The sequence below is a fragment of the Mytilus galloprovincialis genome, chromosome 4, assembly GCF_965363235.1.
Source record: "Mytilus galloprovincialis chromosome 4, xbMytGall1.hap1.1, whole genome shotgun sequence".
Lineage (NCBI taxonomy): Eukaryota > Metazoa > Mollusca > Bivalvia > Mytilida > Mytilidae > Mytilus > Mytilus galloprovincialis.
Window position 1 is genome coordinate 60,142,359 of NC_134841.1, and position 19,905 is coordinate 60,162,263.

At 32.6% G+C, this 19,905-nt stretch overlaps 1 protein-coding gene and 1 long non-coding RNA gene across 2 annotated transcripts; one reads left to right on the plus strand and one right to left on the minus strand.

Moving 5' to 3' along the window:
* The first annotated feature begins 293 nt into the window (after nt 1-293).
* On the plus strand, nt 294-12,148 carry LOC143071057 (chitin synthase chs-2-like). Its single transcript, XM_076245134.1, has 10 exons — nt 294-443; nt 2,303-2,410; nt 2,839-3,064; nt 3,493-3,630; nt 4,174-5,060; nt 6,613-6,801; nt 8,760-8,884; nt 9,420-9,519; nt 10,076-10,229; nt 12,011-12,148. Exons 2-10 carry the CDS (start codon nt 2,376-2,378, stop codon nt 12,146-12,148), a joined length of 1,992 nt encoding a protein of 663 aa, XP_076101249.1. The 5' UTR covers nt 294-443; nt 2,303-2,375.
* Nucleotides 12,149-14,896: 2,748 nt separating this feature from the next.
* Nucleotides 14,897-18,057, minus strand: LOC143072588 (uncharacterized). The gene is made up of 3 exons (XR_012977245.1): nt 17,660-18,057; nt 15,983-16,121; nt 14,897-15,164 (listed from the first exon to the last, which is right to left on the minus strand). It is a non-coding gene; the product is annotated as an uncharacterized LOC143072588 (long non-coding RNA).
* Nucleotides 18,058-19,905: the final 1,848 nt, after the last annotated feature.

Here is a 19,905-nt window from a genome sequence, read left to right on the forward strand (position 1 = left end):
ACTGATGTTAATTGTTTCCCTGTCACCTACACGGAACTGCACATCAGCTTCATTATGTGAAGAAAGCAGGCGACAAAATAATATTTAGCAAAGAAAAGGTGTCAATAACCAAACAAATTGTTGAGGGTTGAATTATTTAAATCTTTAAAGCTACCCGTGTTGTCAGTTTGAACAAATAATGACAACTGTTTAAGACTAATTATGCAGAGAATAATTATGTACTATATAAAGAATATAATTATGATTATTATAACTTGCAAAAATCAGTCAAGAATGTTTATGATATATAAAATCCCTTAAAGATCACCTCTCAAGTGTTCTTTTGTATGAAATTGAATTACTCCTTTTACAAAAGTTTGAGATCGTCCGTACATTGTGCGTCGTTTAAAAGGAAATAAACTTCCGGATTCATTCCTGCATATTCCAAAAGAAAAATGCAATTGGTAAGTTATCTATTATATGAGTTTTTGACAATAGTTTTCTCATGTTATTAGGTTTAGCAAATTAAAACAAATAATGCATCAGGAATAGTTTGGCAAAATGTGTATGATACTTTTATCATTTTTCATTGTGAATTGCATAAAGGTGGATGCTGTTCCCTTATGTTTTTTTTTTTATTTCCCTTGTTTGTCTTTTTTATCCGAACTATTGGGAGAAATTTGATTTTTAAATCTGAATGTTTTGAAAATTCATTTTTAGTTATCTTTTAAAAAAAAATTGAAACTCTTGTTAGAACTGTTTGTTACTATGCATACATTTATGTAAATAAATCATAAAATAATTATCTGTGTAACGTATAAAAAGTATGTTTGGTCAGTACATTAGAACATCTCGTGTATTAATATTTATTTTCAGCACGCAAACCCATTTTCATTCTATTTTCATATCTATAACGAATTTAAATTGTATGTTATGATTGAAACTGTGTTAATGGGAATGTTTATTTCCACAAAGTTGTTTAAAGCTTCACTAAAATGCATGAAATTTTTATGAATGAGTTTTGTGAATAACTAAATTAGATTTATTAACCGGATCCGATAAAATTCATTTAACATTTAAAAGAGGGACGAAAGATACCAAAGGGACAGTCAAACTAATAAATCTAAAATAAACTGACAACGCCATGGCTAAAAATGAAAAAGACAAACAGACAAACAATAGTACAATAACACAACATATAAAACTAAAGAATAAACCCCACGAACCCCACCAGAAACTAGGGGTGATCTCAGGTGCTCATAAGGATAAGCAGATCCTGCTCCTCATGTGGCACCCGTCGTGTTGCTTATGTGATAAAAAATCCGGTAAAGAGTCTAATTCGGTAGGTCACATTCATGAAAGGGAAGGGGATTGTAGTTATCCGATATCATTTGTGAAACGGTAATTCCATAACGGTCAACCAACTCGTGATGGCGTCCCGTAAAATTTACGAAGGGATGATTTCAACTTTACCATTTGGAACTCTTGGTTTAATAGCTTCCTTGTGAGCAGCAACCCTCTATCAAGAAAATCATGATAGGAAATGCAAGCACGGGAATATCGTATCAATTGGGAGATATATACCCCGTATGCAGGTGCTGCTGGAATGTTGTACTTAGAAATGAAAAGTTAACAATTGGAAAGCTGAAATCATCTCTTTGTCGTAAAGTTTCGTTTTCAACTGACCCTCATTGTCAATTTCTAGATATAAGTCAAGATATGAGGCCGACTTAACTGTATCTGTAGTATCCTTTATCTCTAATATTCATTAAATCTCAGCGATTCAATCAACTTTGAAACTTAATGAATTATATATATATTGGTATTATTCAGTTTCCCAATTCATAAGCACGGTAATCAATTGCTTAATTGTTATCGAGAAAACAAATGGACATGGCTACCAGAGAGACATTACAAATCAAGATTTTAATCGAAATATATATTTGTTTATTACGTGGGTAAAGTAAAACTTGAAACAACAGTTCTACAATTGATTAGTTTTCATATCGGATTTTAGTGAACCGTCATCTTTTGATAAGATTCCTATCGTTGCTCATCGTTTAAATAATGAGTTTCTGCAGCTTGTCGTTGCTTTATGGCATCAAGGACTCTGATATTTAGATCATATTATACTGACTATTGCTACATATGCAAAGCTGTCTACAAGTACCCGTATTGCCTTTCATTATTTCTTAGACTACCCCGTTGTTGATTATAGTATAGCATGTCAAATGTCGGTTACTAGTAATCATTTTAATTAATTTAATTGAATACGTTGTCTTTTGTAATGACTGTCGGTAATATATTATTTTCTATATTTCAGAGGATTTAAGGGTTTCATAATACTTGTAAAGAAAAGGGACAATATTTGTTTACTCGTCGACAACACAAACGAAATGGAAAGTGAGGACCAAGGGAGGAAAAGAATTAAGTAAGAATTTAGAATATAGTCATTAGACGTAATGTATATAAAAATTATACTGACAGACTTTAGAAAATCAACTTACATTTTTGTAATGTTTTTACCAACACATGATTGATTCTCATAGAACTACTATCCATACATATCTTTATCTTAGAAAACAAAGTAAGTGCCTGACTTACCTGAGGTTATTGAACATACCGGATTTTTGAAGTCGTACTAATGTCTTAAAGCGAAATTTGAATCTTTTAAATGATTTTTTAAAAGTTTTTTTGCGCCATGTCTATATAAGTTGAGCATACAACGTCCTTTTTAGAGACATGTTTACGGCCGCAACGTCAGTATGCTTGAACAATCTAATAAACTTCTCTCCACCAACATATTGCAATCGTATCATGCTGCTTATGATATACTTCTTAATTTATTTTATATTCCAGCGGATTATCAAATGGAAAGATGAATTACTGGGATATCTTCCGAAAGGATGTTTCCGAAAACGAAAAAGAAAAAGCGTCTGGAGCAACAGATACTTTACTAAGGGTCTTGAAAGTAGTAGCCTACTTAGTGTTTTTCTTTCTTGTATTTGGGGGATCCATCGTCACCAAAGCTTCACTTCAAATCCTCACAAATGAATTCAACAAAGAAAATAAATCAAGATTTTCAGTGAGTTAGATTTTATTCTATTTAGATTTGTGTCATACTTGTATGTATATGAATGGTTATTATCTATTCTACAAATACGAAATAAGAGACACAACCGATTAACTTCACTAACATGAGGCTTAAAACTCGATCACGGAGGAAAAAAAACGATGTCATCGATTTGGTTAAAAGACGATGGTATTCTTTAATACGGCGACCTAAAAATAGATAAAACAAATGAAGATCAATGAAGTCTAGAGGTCTTCAACATTAAACAATCGTACATACAATATGCCCAGTTCTAAATAGCACTGAATCTAGAAAAGTTTGGCCTCAATAAAATAGTGTATTAAAGGTAAATTAATTCAATAAAACAAAATAGTCCTGAAAAACTGGCTACAAGAAAAAAACGATGTTTGCCTCATTTCGTTTTTACATTTTCATTTTAGACAAATTTAGCAAAAGATGCCATCGCTTATTATCTCCTGTTTATTTTGACGATTCCTGACGCTGTTAAGCTACTGCTATCATTCTTCAGATTTGTGTTTGGAAAACGTGCGTTACCAACTATTGCACAGATGGTTGTTGTGAGTAAAAAATGATTAAACTATTCAAATTATTTAAACAAACACCAATAAAAGAGTTAGTTTCTTAATACTTTAACAAACACAAATGAATGACTTATATATTTTCTTAGTATTTCAACTAACAACAATGAATGAGTGAGTATTTCAACTAACAATAATGAATGAGTGAGTATTTCAACTAACAGTAATGAATGAGTGAGATTTCAACTATCAATAATGAATGAGTATTTCAACTAACAACAATGAATGAGTTATTTTCTGAATAATTAAGCAGCTGACATCAAATGTATATAAAACAAATACAGTATAGATGAGTTTAATAAATATATTTCATTTGCTTAAATATACAAAAGGGACGAGACACAAGTAAATCCTACTTCTATAGTCTTCTGCCATAACCGTATAGATGATGATGATGATGTTGTTGACTTATATATATTGAAACAAATGTATAACGTAATGTTTCCAGTCGTTCATATTTTATAACCTGTTTAAAAGGTTTTCAACTAGCTGTTTACGTGTGTTGTCTATGATTTATTCCAGATGGTTGTTAAAGAATGCCTACACATGTTTTGTCTAGGAATAATCGTTTTCTTGGTTATGCCAAAACTTAACTCTATTGAAGTGTGCGCTTTCTTGGCTGGAATGCCATTGGTTCCTTCCATTCTTCATACAATTTCATACCGAAGGAAATGTACCAAGAGATTTTGTAAACAAATCTTAAATATTCTTTCAATTTTACTGCAAGCAGCAGCCGTATGTGCAGTCCCACTTTATAAATCTTTCAAGGACCAGATAACAACGGAAGAAACATTCTGGATGATATTCTCTTCTGTTCTTGTGAGTGTTCGATGGTTTGAGACTTATTTCAAATATTCTAGTACATCAAGAGTGTTTAAAACATTATTTGCTTATGAGAACAGAATTGAGACACACTGTGCGTCAACACTAGTTACTAGCTTCTGTCGCCTTCTTCTTATTATCGTTCTGTTCCCCACTTATTTTGCGCAAAATATCCATCGACCAGAAATTGCTTTCGAAATGAAACCAGAGCTTCACATTGAATGTTCAATATCTCAGTTGAACAGTACTAGGTGCACACATTATGCTGATCCTTCGCTGATGACGCCGTTCCTTGTTCATTTCTTCGTGTGTATGGGGCTGTATTATGCGGCAGTATTAGCCACTAAAGTTTGCATGGATCGGATTTGTTTTTGTGTGGCACTAGCTTTAGGTGCTCCAGTATATGTTGGGATAATTGTAATATCACGAGTAACCGACAACTGGATATCTAATACTTTCATTAAAGATGTTGATAATATGGACTTATACGTCATGGTCGCCATTTTCGTCATAGCATGGTTATCGCAGTTGTGGATTTGCCGTCATATTTGGTACAGCCCACACAACAGACTAACATTTGAGTACAAGTGAGTTCATTTTTATCGATGTAAATTTTAATGAAGTAGCAATTATAAGAATATGACATGATTAAAGATCAGGTAGCGCGAAAATGAAGAGATTAATTTTTATAATAATAACTATAATATTGTTTTCACCCCAACAATAAGTGTAGGCGCATGTCATAAGATAGGATCATCGTAAGTTCCTGACTGCTTTTCGTTTTGTCTGAAAATTTTGTTATTTGGTGAATTTTGTGTCGAAGGCAGGTCTATTGTCTGTTGAAATTATTCACAAATGTGTTTGACTTGAGGCAATAAAGATAAGATTCGTACATTATGGTCAATTTCGAAATGGCCCGGTTAACCAAATGAGGTAGATTCAAAATAAACGAACGACATAATGCGTCAATAGCATTTCTTTTTTGTCGGATTCTCTATTGAGTTGTCTTTCTAACGATGGGTTCCTGGTCATATACTGACCGACTTTAAAAACGTAACACTCATTTTGTTGATATTTTTGCCAAATCATTTTTGATTTTTATACAACTAGTATTCATGCTTATCATACTTCTTTCTCTTGAGAAAAATTCAACATCTGACTTACCTGTGTTTATTGAACACTACGAATTTTTGAAGCCGCACGAATTTTTTAAAGCGAAATTTGGAACCTATAAAATATTTTTTCAGTTCTTTTTGCTTCATGAAACAGTTCTTTTAATCCTTGGGCTCACTAAAATCAGTTGAACAATGTTGCATCTCCATATTGTCAAGACTGATGAACAAAAACTAATCTGCCTATAAGAATACTGCCAGCAGAAAAACGTGAACGTGCTGCAAAAATACAGTTTGACTTCAGAAACTCGTCTTACTGTCCTTCCGACAATGATACAGGTAGACGGGATTTGTTGCTGACCATCCATGACTAGATGAACATGTAGTGACAATGCAGTGTCACTAGAATTCGATTACGCAACGTCATTTGCGAGACATGTTTACGGCCTCAACGTAAACTGTTTATTAAATTGTAGAATGCCATTGCGCACAGATTTATGCCATAAATGTTTCCCATAAACTAAACTGTCAAAGAACCAGCTGAGAAAAAACATTTGAAGTTCTTAAGTTTCAACCGCATCATTGCCAAAACCATTTTTAATGGGTTGAACAAAGGCAAAATGAGAATGTAAAACAGAACTTAAAACATGTCGAACAGAATTGGTTGACCTTTCTGACAATCATTTTGGCGTTTGTCACAGGCAGTCATCGCTATTGACGCTGACACATTCATTCAAAAATTTCAAAAAACTAATCAGTGTTGCGTTTCTAAAGTCGGTCAGTATATTATTGGTCACACATTATAAGCATGAATAATATATTGCGGTTGTAAAACCTACTAGATCGACAGCTATAGTAAATTTTTTTTGACAAGATTCGCAGCTCTACATCTGTAATAAATATGTTGAGATGAGAATAAGAAAATGCACACAGAAGCCGTCACTTTAAAAATTGCCAATTGTTTTATTGTTTTATTACGTACATTTTTTTTAAGTGTTTCAACCTTTATGTATTGTTCTTATTACAGATTATTTGTCTTACCCCATTACTGCAGTCCGATAGCCGATATATCTTTATTACACAGCAGAAGGATTGTTTCTGGTACAACCGAGTCCAAGAAATATGAAGAATCTATACCGACGAAGGTCTATATTTGTGCAACGATGTGGCATGAAAATAGAACCGAAATGAAGCAAATTATGAAAACTTTGTTCAGGTATGTAAATTTCTCTTTACATTTAATAGGGTCCTGTCGATCAATTGCCGGTAGGGATAAAGTAATCAGATTGTCTTTCCTCCCATCTCCCATGTGGCAGCAACTCTTCTGCGACCGTATGATAGGAAACTTTCATACGTAGTAGGCTTAGGATTATGTTCATCATGTATAGTTGAATGTTTTGTCCGATATTTCGATTCGACCATTTTGGACTTTTACCTTTGGAACCTCGAAGGATCGTTTGCCATTTTGTACCGTAATTTTTTTTCCACCATTTTCCCGAGAAATATAGGACGGTGACTATTTCTTTACTTTCATAACCGTACCTCCCATTACATTCTTCTTGTGAGCGAGATGAAGGGTTCATAATCCGTTTCATGTACTATCCCTTTCTCATTTAATTCTTTACCATTTTTTTGGACAACACCTTGAATTTGAACCCCTTTTGTTTGGTTGAAATTCAAAACATTATAGATTGTGAACAAATTATATAGATTTATTAATCCTATATAGAGGAGAGGAGGCTATCACTATCCGTTTTATTTACAACTATCCCTTTCTCGTGCAATCCATTACCACTTGGTTTTTTTAATACCTTAAATTCAATACACGGTATAATTGGGCAAGTATTGAAACAAACTGTTTCAGTTGAATTTCGCAGGCGGGTAGTACGGCGACAGGGCATGCGATTACGATCTTTGAATTTGTTCATTTTCTAAAAAATGGCGTTTTCTGTGGAAAAAAGATTGATTTAAAGACAAACTTAGGGAGAACAAAACACTACACTTATACATCAGGTCACAAATACTCCACTTTGTATGGTTTCAGAGTAATTGCGGCCCAATGATACCGGTCTCTTCCTTAAGTAGTATAGATGATTATCGTGATAAGTTTTAAGAAATCAACAAATCCAGACATTTGGATTTGATGTATCGAGCACAAATGTTGTACTATGTATAAGCTCCATTAAATGTGTTAATCGTGGTGAGGCGTGTTAGCAACGTAAAACAAATCTTACAGAGTAAAATGAAAGATCCGATTTAATTCAGATCATAGCAAGCGATAGTGTATTTTGGTTTTCCGTATCACACCGACGAAACCATTAAAATGAACAAGCTCTGGTGGATATTTTTCAATAAATGTTTGATCAACAACAAATATTGATGTGAGGCTGAATATTGCAATGAGAGAATGGGTTTCAACTCTTTTCAAGGCTCTGTTATTTTTCTGTTTGGTTGGCTGCAATAATTCACTATTTGTCCAGAATAGAGTTTTGTCTATATTGAATGAACACTTATTTATCCAAAAAGAACTTTTATTTAGATGTTGATTGCATATATACAATCGCTTTATCAATAATTGTTCGAATAATCATTCTTCCCATTTCCCTCCTTTGCAGTTGTTAAATTTAGTTATTTATTCAATCGTTGATAATCTCATTGCTTTTAGTCTAAAAAGGGATCACAAGATACCAGGTGCTCCTGTGCACATGCATTCGACGGACATTACAATTTACGGAATTTCGAGTCCTTAATGCTCCTTAACTAGGGTACCTTATTTGACCTTTTTATAAAACGTTTTTAATTGGAGTGTTGACCTGTTTAGTCTTTTGTAAACGAAACGCACTTTTAACGTACCAAATTGAAAAGTTTGGATTCTTTGACGAGTTCCATTACATTTTTTTTTTTGGATTTTTTGACAACCTATATCTAGATAAGTTGTATTTCATAATCTATAATGCATTTCATATCTGTATAGTATCAACTTTCAGTGACGAATACGCGTCATTGATTTCGTGTTGATGTCATGCAATTTTGTGTTTCTATTTTCTTTCAGTTAACTAATTTCTTATGTTGATACCCATTTTAAAGATAGATTTCATATAGCTATATCGTTTTAACCAGCACTTTTATTTACATCTAATCTCAATCTGTTATCCTATTTCATTTTTTTTTCAGGTTGGATATGGACCAAGCAGCCCGAGAAATTGCCAAATATGAAGTTAAAGTGCCAACTAATCGTAGTCTGTTCGGTTCTAAACTGGACAAAGATGCTATCAACAGAGACTACTATAAATTTGAAGGTAACCGTTAGTTAAGTTTTAGAGCTTGGTATATTTATATATAATAAAGTGGGAAAATCTTTCAACTGATCTCAATATTTTTTGTTGTTTGCATCATCTGTGGTTTTATTAGGACGAAGGATAATTAAAAATGGATATGGACTTAAAGAATGCACACGCAGGAAAAAAAAATATACTAACATTATCGAAAAATATAATATCTCATTTTATACTCACCAAGCAGCAGCTGAAAAACTTGGCGATAGTTGCCTGTTCGCCGGTTCAAATAACCGTGACTTTACATTTTATGACTGTGATGTAAACAAAAAAATAGTCATGTAGAAATTAAAAAATGGTAAAATTAAAAGGCAAAAATACGGACGACAAACAAAATTGGCTGAATATAAATAAAAGCAGTGAAAAAAACACATTGCAAAGCTTACTGTGGTTGCCTGAAAGCCAAAGGAGACAATAATTGTCTACCACTTTATTGTTCCTTATACTAGAATAGTAAATTTTATGCTATAAAAATAATGATTGCTTTATCTTTTAACAGCTCATATATTGTTTGATGATGCTATGGAAACTATAGAAGGAAAACGTGAGCCAAATGAATTTGTGAAACAGCTAATGGAAATCGTCACTGAAGCTGGAACGTAAATTATTTATTTATTTTTTTAAATCATGTATGACTTATTCTGTGTTAATGTTGTTCTCTTTTTTTCTTTAAAGTTTACGTTTACTGTTTGGTTTGTGTTTCTACTTTTTCGGTAAGAAAGTTTTTTATGTTGGAAGTTATCTCGATTTATAATAGAAACATTTTCAATCTAGATAATCACGACCAAAATTTACCAATATTATACATTTAAAACTGGGTAAACTGAAATTACTACAAAATACAATATAAACGTAACTAAGACAATACCAAAATGTAAAAAAAAACCAACCAAACAATTGCACTTATACACACAAACACACTAAGATGTATAATTTTTCGATTCACTTGCCAGCATACAATAGGTCGTTGAAGTGTGACAAGTTGTATAGCTTACCATATATTCATTGTTTAATGTCGTATGGTGACCTAATATTATAATTGGCTTCTTTAGCACCATACCGTTTCTACTTATCTTTATGTTTCAATTGTATGCTGAATATAAGCGACCAGGGATCAATGGTTAAAAATTGGCAATATGCTTTTATGTATTTCAGTGATGTATATAAAATTCCGATAAATATGTTACCTCCGGACAAAGTTGTTACCCCCTATGGTGGAAGACTGAATTATACTCTGCCTGGAGAAAATAAGCTTGTTGTTCATCTTAAAGACAAGGACAAAATAAGGCACAAGAAAAGATGGTCACAGGTAAAACGAAAAATTTAACCGTTTTTTATGTGTTTTATCTGAGACTACTATAAAACATACTAGTCGCAGGTTTTATAAAGTGTAATTTGGCCTAGGTAGGACGGCATTCTGGCGTAGAAAAAATTCACAACGTTAACCGAAAATATTGCTACAAAACAGTTTATATGCCCCCAGAAATTGACAGAAATAGTCATCAAAAGAATAGCAAGAACCGACATTTTGGTACTACCTTTAGAGATAAATGGGAAAACTTTAGTTTATTTTTTTTAATATTGACAGCGGTCCAAGCTATAATAAACAAGAAAAATCGATTGTTTTTTCGGTTTAAACAAATTTTATACATAAGAAGGCAGATACACCATCCATTCAACCCAAACTACAAGGGATATTAAAGTCAAACCGCTGAATCAATATTGGTACCTATGCACATAGGTTTTTTTTTCCTTGAAGGCTTTAAATCTTCTATTATAAATAGCGGTTTGTAATCTTGTTAAGTTTGTTTGCCTCCAAGGATTTGAAAGTGTGAGAGTCGAAACGATTTTTATATAAATCCAAAGAAATGACTAAATTAAACTAAATTGTTGACCATGAATTTCAGTGAAAGGGTTTCTATCTTGTACACGACACACTTTCTGGTAGAGGTGAATATTAATGCCAGATTATATTACTGAAATCCAAAGTGTTTAAAGTTACAGAGATGCAACGTTTATTGTGAATGCTTAATGAAAGATGATAAAAAATCTTCACATAAAGGTCTTCATTACAATTTTGCATTAATGTTTGTTGTATACACTCTGTTTATAAATCGATGACAGTGTCGATTCTACAGTTGATGCTACCTTTTTACTTGATATATTTCAACATAAGTATTGTTTTTATGTTGATATGTTTACAATACATTTGTCTTTCGGGTACGAATCAACTTGAAACGGATACGTATTCATACATTTCACATAGCCAAATAGAAGTTCAATCAACGTGGGTTTTATAAATAGTATTTTTTATTTTAAGTGTTACAAGTATTAACAAACAATAGCCAGTCATGTTCGAATCAACAAACTTACGATATGATTGTAAAGGGAAGAAAATGCTGTTAAAACTAATAAGCCGATAAAGACAAACCAAAACCATTGCCAAAAAAGGCAACAGTCCTCCAACACTACACTTAAAACTAGAGATTAAGAAGGCTAAACTCACCTAAACACCTAGAGATTAAGAAGGCTAAACTCGCCAAAACAACTAGAGATCTTAATAGCATTAATAGTTTCTGTACACAAGATGTCGTGTTGCTTATGCAATTTCCGATGTTCATTTCCTCCTGGTGATGTAACAAATCAGGAAAGAGAACGTCATTGTGACTATGGCAAATGTTGAAACATATCTGTATTCATATACGACACAGATATTTTGTAACAGTTTACCGAATCAAAATGGTTTCTGTATACTTCATAGTTAACCATTAAGAAATAGTCAGAAAATATCCCTTCAGTTGACTAGTACAACGTTAGAGAAAGACTGTTTTAGTAGTTTTGTTTTGTCTCTTGGTTGTATTTAATCTCAAATCTGTTTTAGTCTTGATTTTTCAGCAAAATATTTGTTCTGGATCACCTGAACAATGTGATTCAACGTTGTTTGCAATTCATACGATTGCAATTGTTTCAATTCTTTACTGTCCTTAATCAGTTTTAAACGGGCTTGTGTAGCTTTACAAGTTTAAAAAAGGATTCACAATATTCATTTATTAAACTTTATTTTGATCATCAATCCATCTATTGTAACAGATAATGTACATGTATTACTTGCTTGGATATAAACTGGTAGAAAAAGAAATAAGCAGTCCTTTAGATGAAGATTTTGAAAGCGCATCATCATTATTCCAAGCTTTACCCAAAGACATAGTTCAGCAGGTAGTTTTCTGAGTTGTGTAGTGTAATGTACATTGTTTACATTTTTGTTTTGTAAGCATTCATACTGTAACTAACAAAGCACCATTCAATTATAGCAAGACAAATAAATTTTTTTCCATTTCCAATATCATATATTCTCTAAAGTTTAACATCTATTTAAATATTTTACGGATACTTCAAGAATAGATTTTTAATTCAATTTTAAATTATTAAGATTTTTCTACTTTTTCGCCCTAAAGACAGCCCGTGCCCCTTATATACACTCTCAAGCATACATCTTTAATATGTTTCAGGCAGAAAATACATATGTAATGGCTTTGGACGGTGATGTTGATTTTTCACCAAAAGCTCTCCAGTTACTGATCGATAGAATGAAGAAAAATCCAAAAGTCGGAGCAACATGTGGCCGCATTAAACCAGGAGGATCGGGTATTAAAATTAGTGTTGTCAACTGTTAACCGGTTTACCGTTCGAACTACCGAATACCGAATACCAAAAACGCTAAGCGATTAACCAGACTTTTTTCAATTTTAATAAATTTGATATTAATTTGTATTGAAATCATTGAATAGTTATGTTTTCTTTAAAAATTGTCGTCCTGGTAATTAATATGACGGATCAATTATCCAGTATATTGATTGCTATTGTTAATCCAAAAATATAAAATTAATTAGAACTTGTCTCTCAGCTCGGGGCAAGATCTTAAGAAAACATAATTAGTTGCATGTTTTTTAACAGTAACTTTAAATCAGTAATACGATTAAATTTTACGATTTACTTCATTATTTCATTTTTGATCTATTATTAGTAATATAGTGTAGACCTACATTTTAAATATGCAATCTCCGTCGTGCATGTTTTTGTCATACTTTAAACGAAAAGCTAACCCAAAAACGGTAAAAATCCAAAGTGAATGTAATCAATGTATACTTGATGGTACGAGTATCAGGATTCATCAATTTAAATTAAAACACTCCAGATTATTTTCGGAGACAACAAGAGAAAACACAGAATCATCGATTTCAGACATATTCAATTCTACAAGATCAAGACGGTTTTGTTTATTTTTCAATCTGAAGTTAGTACAAACGCCGTAGTTAATTCTGTGTATTTGATTATTAAAAGCCAATCTTCGACAGGAATCTTCACAGATAAGACTTGTAATACCAAAGGACAAACTTCAATTCATCGTATTATAAACACGTAAATGTATGACTTGAATGGAAGGTAATCAAATTGACAGCCATACCACATCTTCTTATATCTATGTGTAAGGTATTATTGATAAGGCCTTCGACTACCGGTTAATCGGTTAATCGGTCGAACGATTATAAGAGTTCCCGGTTAGGCACAAGTGTACGATTTGACAACACTCATTAAAAATAATCGATAATTATCCCTCCTTTACAGACAATTAGCAGATCACTAAATAGAATACAAAAAATATATATCATAACGCTTTATTATCTTTAAACAATAGTAAAACATATCAGCCCTCTTCATAATGAAACAAAAATGAATATTGTATGGCGAATTTACAGTCCAATGATGTAAAAATATCGAAACAGTACTAGACAGCTATAATTCATCATTAGTGCGTCTTCCCCTTACTGCAAAAGACGATATTTGATTTAGATTTTGTTTGCTGAAATTAAAGAAAAACATCGCGTCCAACTTTACATTCGATAAATAAAGACTGAAAATAACAAGGGGACAATCAAAAACGAAATGTCAAAAAAATATAATTTTTATACATCTCCCTTAATCGCTCTTACACATTTACAAAATTTTAAACACTGTTGAACACACATATTTATTACGAGTATTCCATTTCATTAATAAAGGAACATGACGACTACATTAAAAAGCATCATTGCAGTATGATTTCAAATCAGAAGTCTGTATTTTGGTGGTTTTCTTGTGTTGCTGTATATCATATATTTTTTTCGATCATTGTTTTTGTATATAAATCAAGCTGTTATTTTTGTTGTATGGAGATTTTTACGTTTGTCATTTCGGTGCTTTTTATAGCTGACTATGTGGCTTGAGTTTTCTCATTATTGAAGGCCGTATGGTAACCTAGAGTTTCTAGCTGCTGTGTAATTTGGTTTTGGTGGAGAGTTGTCTCGTTGGCAATCATACTACATATTCACATTTGTATAATAACGAAATTTCAGATATCTTGAAACTGAATTCTAAATAAAAGCACACTTTTGTGTTGTACAGTACTAACGTGTGATCTGGTAGTTTGTCATGTTTGGTGTTTCAATTTTGAGGTGCACTGTTTTTAAATGTTCATGTTTATATATTTAAACAAATTCACTACAATTTTTTTTATCTTGCAGGTCCAGTGGTTTGGTACCAGAAATTTGAATATGCTATTGGACATTGGTTGCAAAAATCAGCAGAACACGTTTTTGGTTGTGTATTGTGTAGCCCTGGATGTTTTAGTCTCTTCCGAGCCAAAGCTTTGATGGACGACAATATTATGAGGACGTATGCCAGTATGCCAACAGAACCAAAACATTACTTGCAGTATGATCAAGGTATTATTAACCCTTGTCGTATTTATGTCTTACATGAGTTTATGTTATCACAACAAATGACAGCATGCCAATAGAACATAAACATGATCCGTCGTATGGAAAATTTCATAATACTGTACAATGTTATCCCTTATGAATGTGTCTCACGGATTTATAACCGTTATTGACTATTATGAGTTAAATGACCCATTCAAATGAGGAAACAAACTGAAAATACAAGTAAAATTCATTTATTTAAACTCTACATCTGTTAATATTTTGAAAGAACATATCAATATAATGACACAACGACAGTTTCAGTTTGTGTTGAAATATCTCGAATATATTTTGATGCATTTATTCAGACTGATATATCTGGATATTACTTGTGGCAGCAGCAGTAGTTTGGTCCACAATATGTGGCAGAACATCCACCGTATCCATACAAATGTGCAACAGAATATGGATAAGCATATAGATGCAGAGCGTTGAAACATTTCAAACTGAAACATAAATGAAATTCTAAGATAAGTAAAACAGCTTCAAAGTCGGATTCACAAGAAATATGACATGTTATTTTTACCGAAATGTGACCTACATAGTTAGACTTATTATTGGGTTTGTACTAACGTGAGCCACACGACGGGTACCACATATGAAGCAAGATCTGCCTTACCTTCCGGAGCACCTGAGTTTTTGGTGGAGTTCGTGTTGTTCAGTCTTCATTTTTCTATGTTTTGTTTGATGTTTTGTTCATTGTGTTGTTGGGTTTCTTTAAATCTTTTTTAGCCATGGCGTTGTAAGTTTATTTGCAACTAATGAGTTTGAATGTCCATTTAGGTATTTTTCGCCTCTCTTGAATATCGAACATTAACAAATAAGTTACTATGGGAAATGTTAATTTATTTCACAAATTCAAAATAAAATTCATATTTATTAAGTGAGCAAACAAACAATTTATGTCAATCTTTTCGTCTTGAATATGTATGGTATAAATGCCACGAAAGGTAAACAAGCATCACTCGTTTTGGTCCAAAGTCTTCCCTTTGACCTTTAGTGCCAGGCATAATTTGTTAAATGAAAAACAATGAAAGTTAGCTAACAAAATATCGAAGTTTGTTCATTAAATGAAATGTTACTTCAAATGCAACTACACACTTAAAAAAAAAATCATTTGATGCAAAAATGTGCTATAGTACTTGTTTGATTGTCATTTTCGATTGTCGTTTTAAGTTTATCAGCTGACACTTAATTTCCCTTTTGGAAAATGTCTTTACAATTTATCCTATTGTTTATATCGTTATCTTCTATATATCAATACCTGGCATTTGCTCCCTTGCAGATGGTTTCACACGTTGTCTGGCTGCTACAATTCCGTCTGACCGATCTGATTTGACCACTACTGCTCCCCGTGATTCCAAGGCACATAGACAATGCACGGTCATCTTTTCGACGTGGTTCTGTTAAATACAAAACAAAATTTAGAAATTGATTAAAATGAACTGACTGTCTCATTAGCAGTCATACCACATCCAATTTATCTTCTTTTTTTTTGGACTGAGTTGGATGATTTGATGTTAAAGTATAATTTACGTTTTCATTTGATTTTGAAATAACGCAGTATTTACGTACGCCTAAAGTACTATTTTAGATAACCTTTATGGAACAAACGAAAGGTGTTTGTCTTTTGACCTGAAACTCTGAAATGCTTAATTAAGTGCATATCTCTGTCACAATTGTCGCTTGTCCAGATTTTTATTTCAATCAAAGGTCTGAAGTACTGAACATCGGAAGACCGCAAGTTATATTGGATTATGAATAAATGACATTATCCTGATTTAGAGTAATTTCTCGCAATTTGATTGGCTGATTTTATCCTAACATATTTCAGTACATTTTTATTACGTCAATTGGAACTATCTCCCTTTTACCATTGACTTAATAAAAAAAAATGAATTGCTTTATAGTCCTCATATTTTTAATTTTTCACAATTTTAGATTCAATATCTAAAATATATTTGGTTGATATTGTTCTTATATTGAATTTGAATATGATAATATGTAATATAACAAAATAAGGATAAATGCGTTACACAGTGTGCAATTGTCCTAATACGAAATTACTGCAATACGGAATTTATCGGGTCAATAAAATTCTCATATTAGGACAATTGCACACTGTGTAACTAATAATATGATACCTGCCAGACAGATACGTTCACCTTACAATTATTCGATACACTTGATTTAAATGAAATGTTCATTCCAAAACACAATTTTCGGTATGTTTACATAGATATTTATGATTTTTTATTGGTATGTTCCGGTATTTCTCACGACAAAACTTTTTCCACATTTTTAATTCATGTTCTTCAAAAATATTCTCACTAGTATTCATTGAAGAAATGAATTGAACAGCGATAACGAAATCAATGTTATTTTGCACCCGATAATATCTGCGTATTTATTCGAAATACGTTCGATTATCAGTCAAAAGGCCAAGGGGCCTCTGCAGAAATTTCTGAAGGAACATAACACTGGTATGGTCTCTTAAGGTCACATCCAATGTAAAAATAACAAAGAAATGTGAAAAAATATTGCCTACACTGGCAAAACAAATGGCTTCTTTCTGTTATTTTCTACTCGAAAATGAAAGAAAGTGAATGGACTTATATTTACATCCTTCTTTGTTTGATATCAGGTATTTTACTAGTCTGTGAGACAGTATTGTTATATATTAACATTCCCGTACTTTTCAAGGCTTTTCCTGGAGACAGTCCACAGAAAGAAATTTTTTCCTAAACGTACACATTATTCTTAAACCAAACTGATCGACATGTGTTTTTACTCATAAACGTTATGGTTTGGTGGAGATGAAGCACGTATTTTAAAGTCTTTCGTTTTACCATTTTTCAAATAGATACAAATAATAGCTCGTTTAAGTATATAAAATCATATTTGAAATCATCATCTCGTAAAAAGAACTCATTTATATTACCTTTTTCTAAAATCCGTGCATCAGTAATCCGTTTTATATCATCAGTTATGTTGACTTTCAGATTCGTTTTCACGTTATCAATATATCGCTTTACGTCTTCCTCCAAATGCAATGCTGTAAGAACCTCTTCTAATTTCATCTTCACCAGACCTTCCATCTTTTTCTCCATTGCTTCACTAACATATTCTTTGACACGCTTATTGGCATTCGACAAATCGAGGGTGGCAACTAGTGGCGCATTGTTATTATCAAGTAATGGTGCGTCGACTCTGTCACTGACGGCATTTGTAAGTGTGTTTGAAGCCAAAAGAAAGAATACAATGACAATCATCTTCACCTTTAACGGGAATTTGCTCTAAAATATATGGGAACCTTGCCTTCAAATCCTTTATAGACATTGTCCGGAAATGTTATTGTGATTTCTATATAAGTGTTGTGTTTAGTTTTGAAATAATTGTCGATTCTCCTTAAAAACAACAATAATATGTTATCATCCTTCAACTTTCGAGAAGATCTCCAATCCAACTGTAGTGCTGATACTTATAAATGAATTGATATTTTCCTATATTAATGGCTAACACTTTATTACAGTTAAGTTGTTTACCTCTTATATGATATATACAATAGATTATGATTGCGCTTAGGAAGTATAACAAAATTCTTCTTTTTTAAGGGCATCAAAGTAATTCTTTTTCATTATGGTTCATAAAAATAATAGTTTGTTTGTGTCCTTAACTGTTTACAAAACTTTTGAATTTTTGAAAAACTAAAGCTTTACTACCTCCGGAATAGATTACCTAAGATGTATTTATGCTCTTCAACTTCGTACTTTATTTGGCCTTTTTAACTTTTTTGGATTCGGGCGTAACGGATAAAAGAAACTCATCATAGATACCAGGACTAAATTTTGTATATACGCCATACGCGCGTTTCGTCTACAAAAGACTCATCAGTGACGCTCGAATAAAAAAAAAAGTTTAAAAGGCCAAATAAAGTACGAAGTAGAACCCCGTTCGCACTAAGGACCAAAATTCCTAACAGTTATGCCAAAAATACAGCTATGGTAATCTATGTCTGAGATAGAAAAGCCTTAGTTTTTCAAAACTTCAAAATTTTGTAAACAGTTAATTTATAAATATAAACATATCAATGATAATTCATGTCAGCACAAAAAAAAGTGCTGACTATACTGGGCTTGTGATACCCTCGGGGAAATAAATCTCCACCAGCATGGCATCGACCCAGTGGTTGTAAATAAACTCATCATAGATACCAGGACTAAATTTTGTATATACGCCAGACGCGCGTTTCGTCTACAAAAGACTCATCAGTGACGCTCGAATCAAAAAAAGTTAAAAAGAGGGATGAAATATACCAGAGGGACAGTCAAACTCATAAATCGAAAATAAACTGACAACGCCTTGGCTAAAATATAAAAGGACAAACAGACAAACAATAGTACACACGACACAACATAGAAAACTAAAGAATAAACAACACGAACCCCACCAAAAACTAGGGGTGATCTCGGGTGCTCCGGAAGGGTAAGCAGATCCTGCTCTACATGTGGCATCCGTCGTGTTGCTAATGAGATAACAAATCCGGTAAATAGTCTAATTCGGTAGGTCACATTTATGAAAGGGAATGGGATTGTAGTTACGACGTAAGGAACATATCCGATATCATTTGTGAAACAGTTATTCAATAAAGGTCAACCAACTCGTGATGGCGTCTGTAAAATTTACGAAGAGATGATTTTAACTTTACCATTTGGAACTCTTGATTTAATAGCTTCCTTGTGAGCAACAACCCTCTATCAAGAAAATCATGAGAGAAAATGCAAGTACGGGAATATCGTATCAATTGGGAGATATATTCAACGTATGCAGGTGCTGCTGGAATGTTGCTACTTAGAACTGGAAAGTTCACAATTGAAAAGCTTACATAATCTCTTTTGTAGACGAAACGCGAGTCTGGCGTAAATACAATCTTTAATCATGTTATGTATGATGAGTTTATTTACAAAACAAAACATTCTGTCATATCTATATAGATGCTTTGTATCGGTTAGTGCGACAGTAACTCAATTTTGCATATGACAAACAGTTCACAAAAACTCCATGTACATGACAGAACGGGTAAACTTATGTCAGTTGTTGTCTTGCAATAAATACTACATAATGTTACAAATTACACAGTTATGTTTTATTGAAGATCGTGCAAGTTGGGTTTTTTCCTTTGATTCA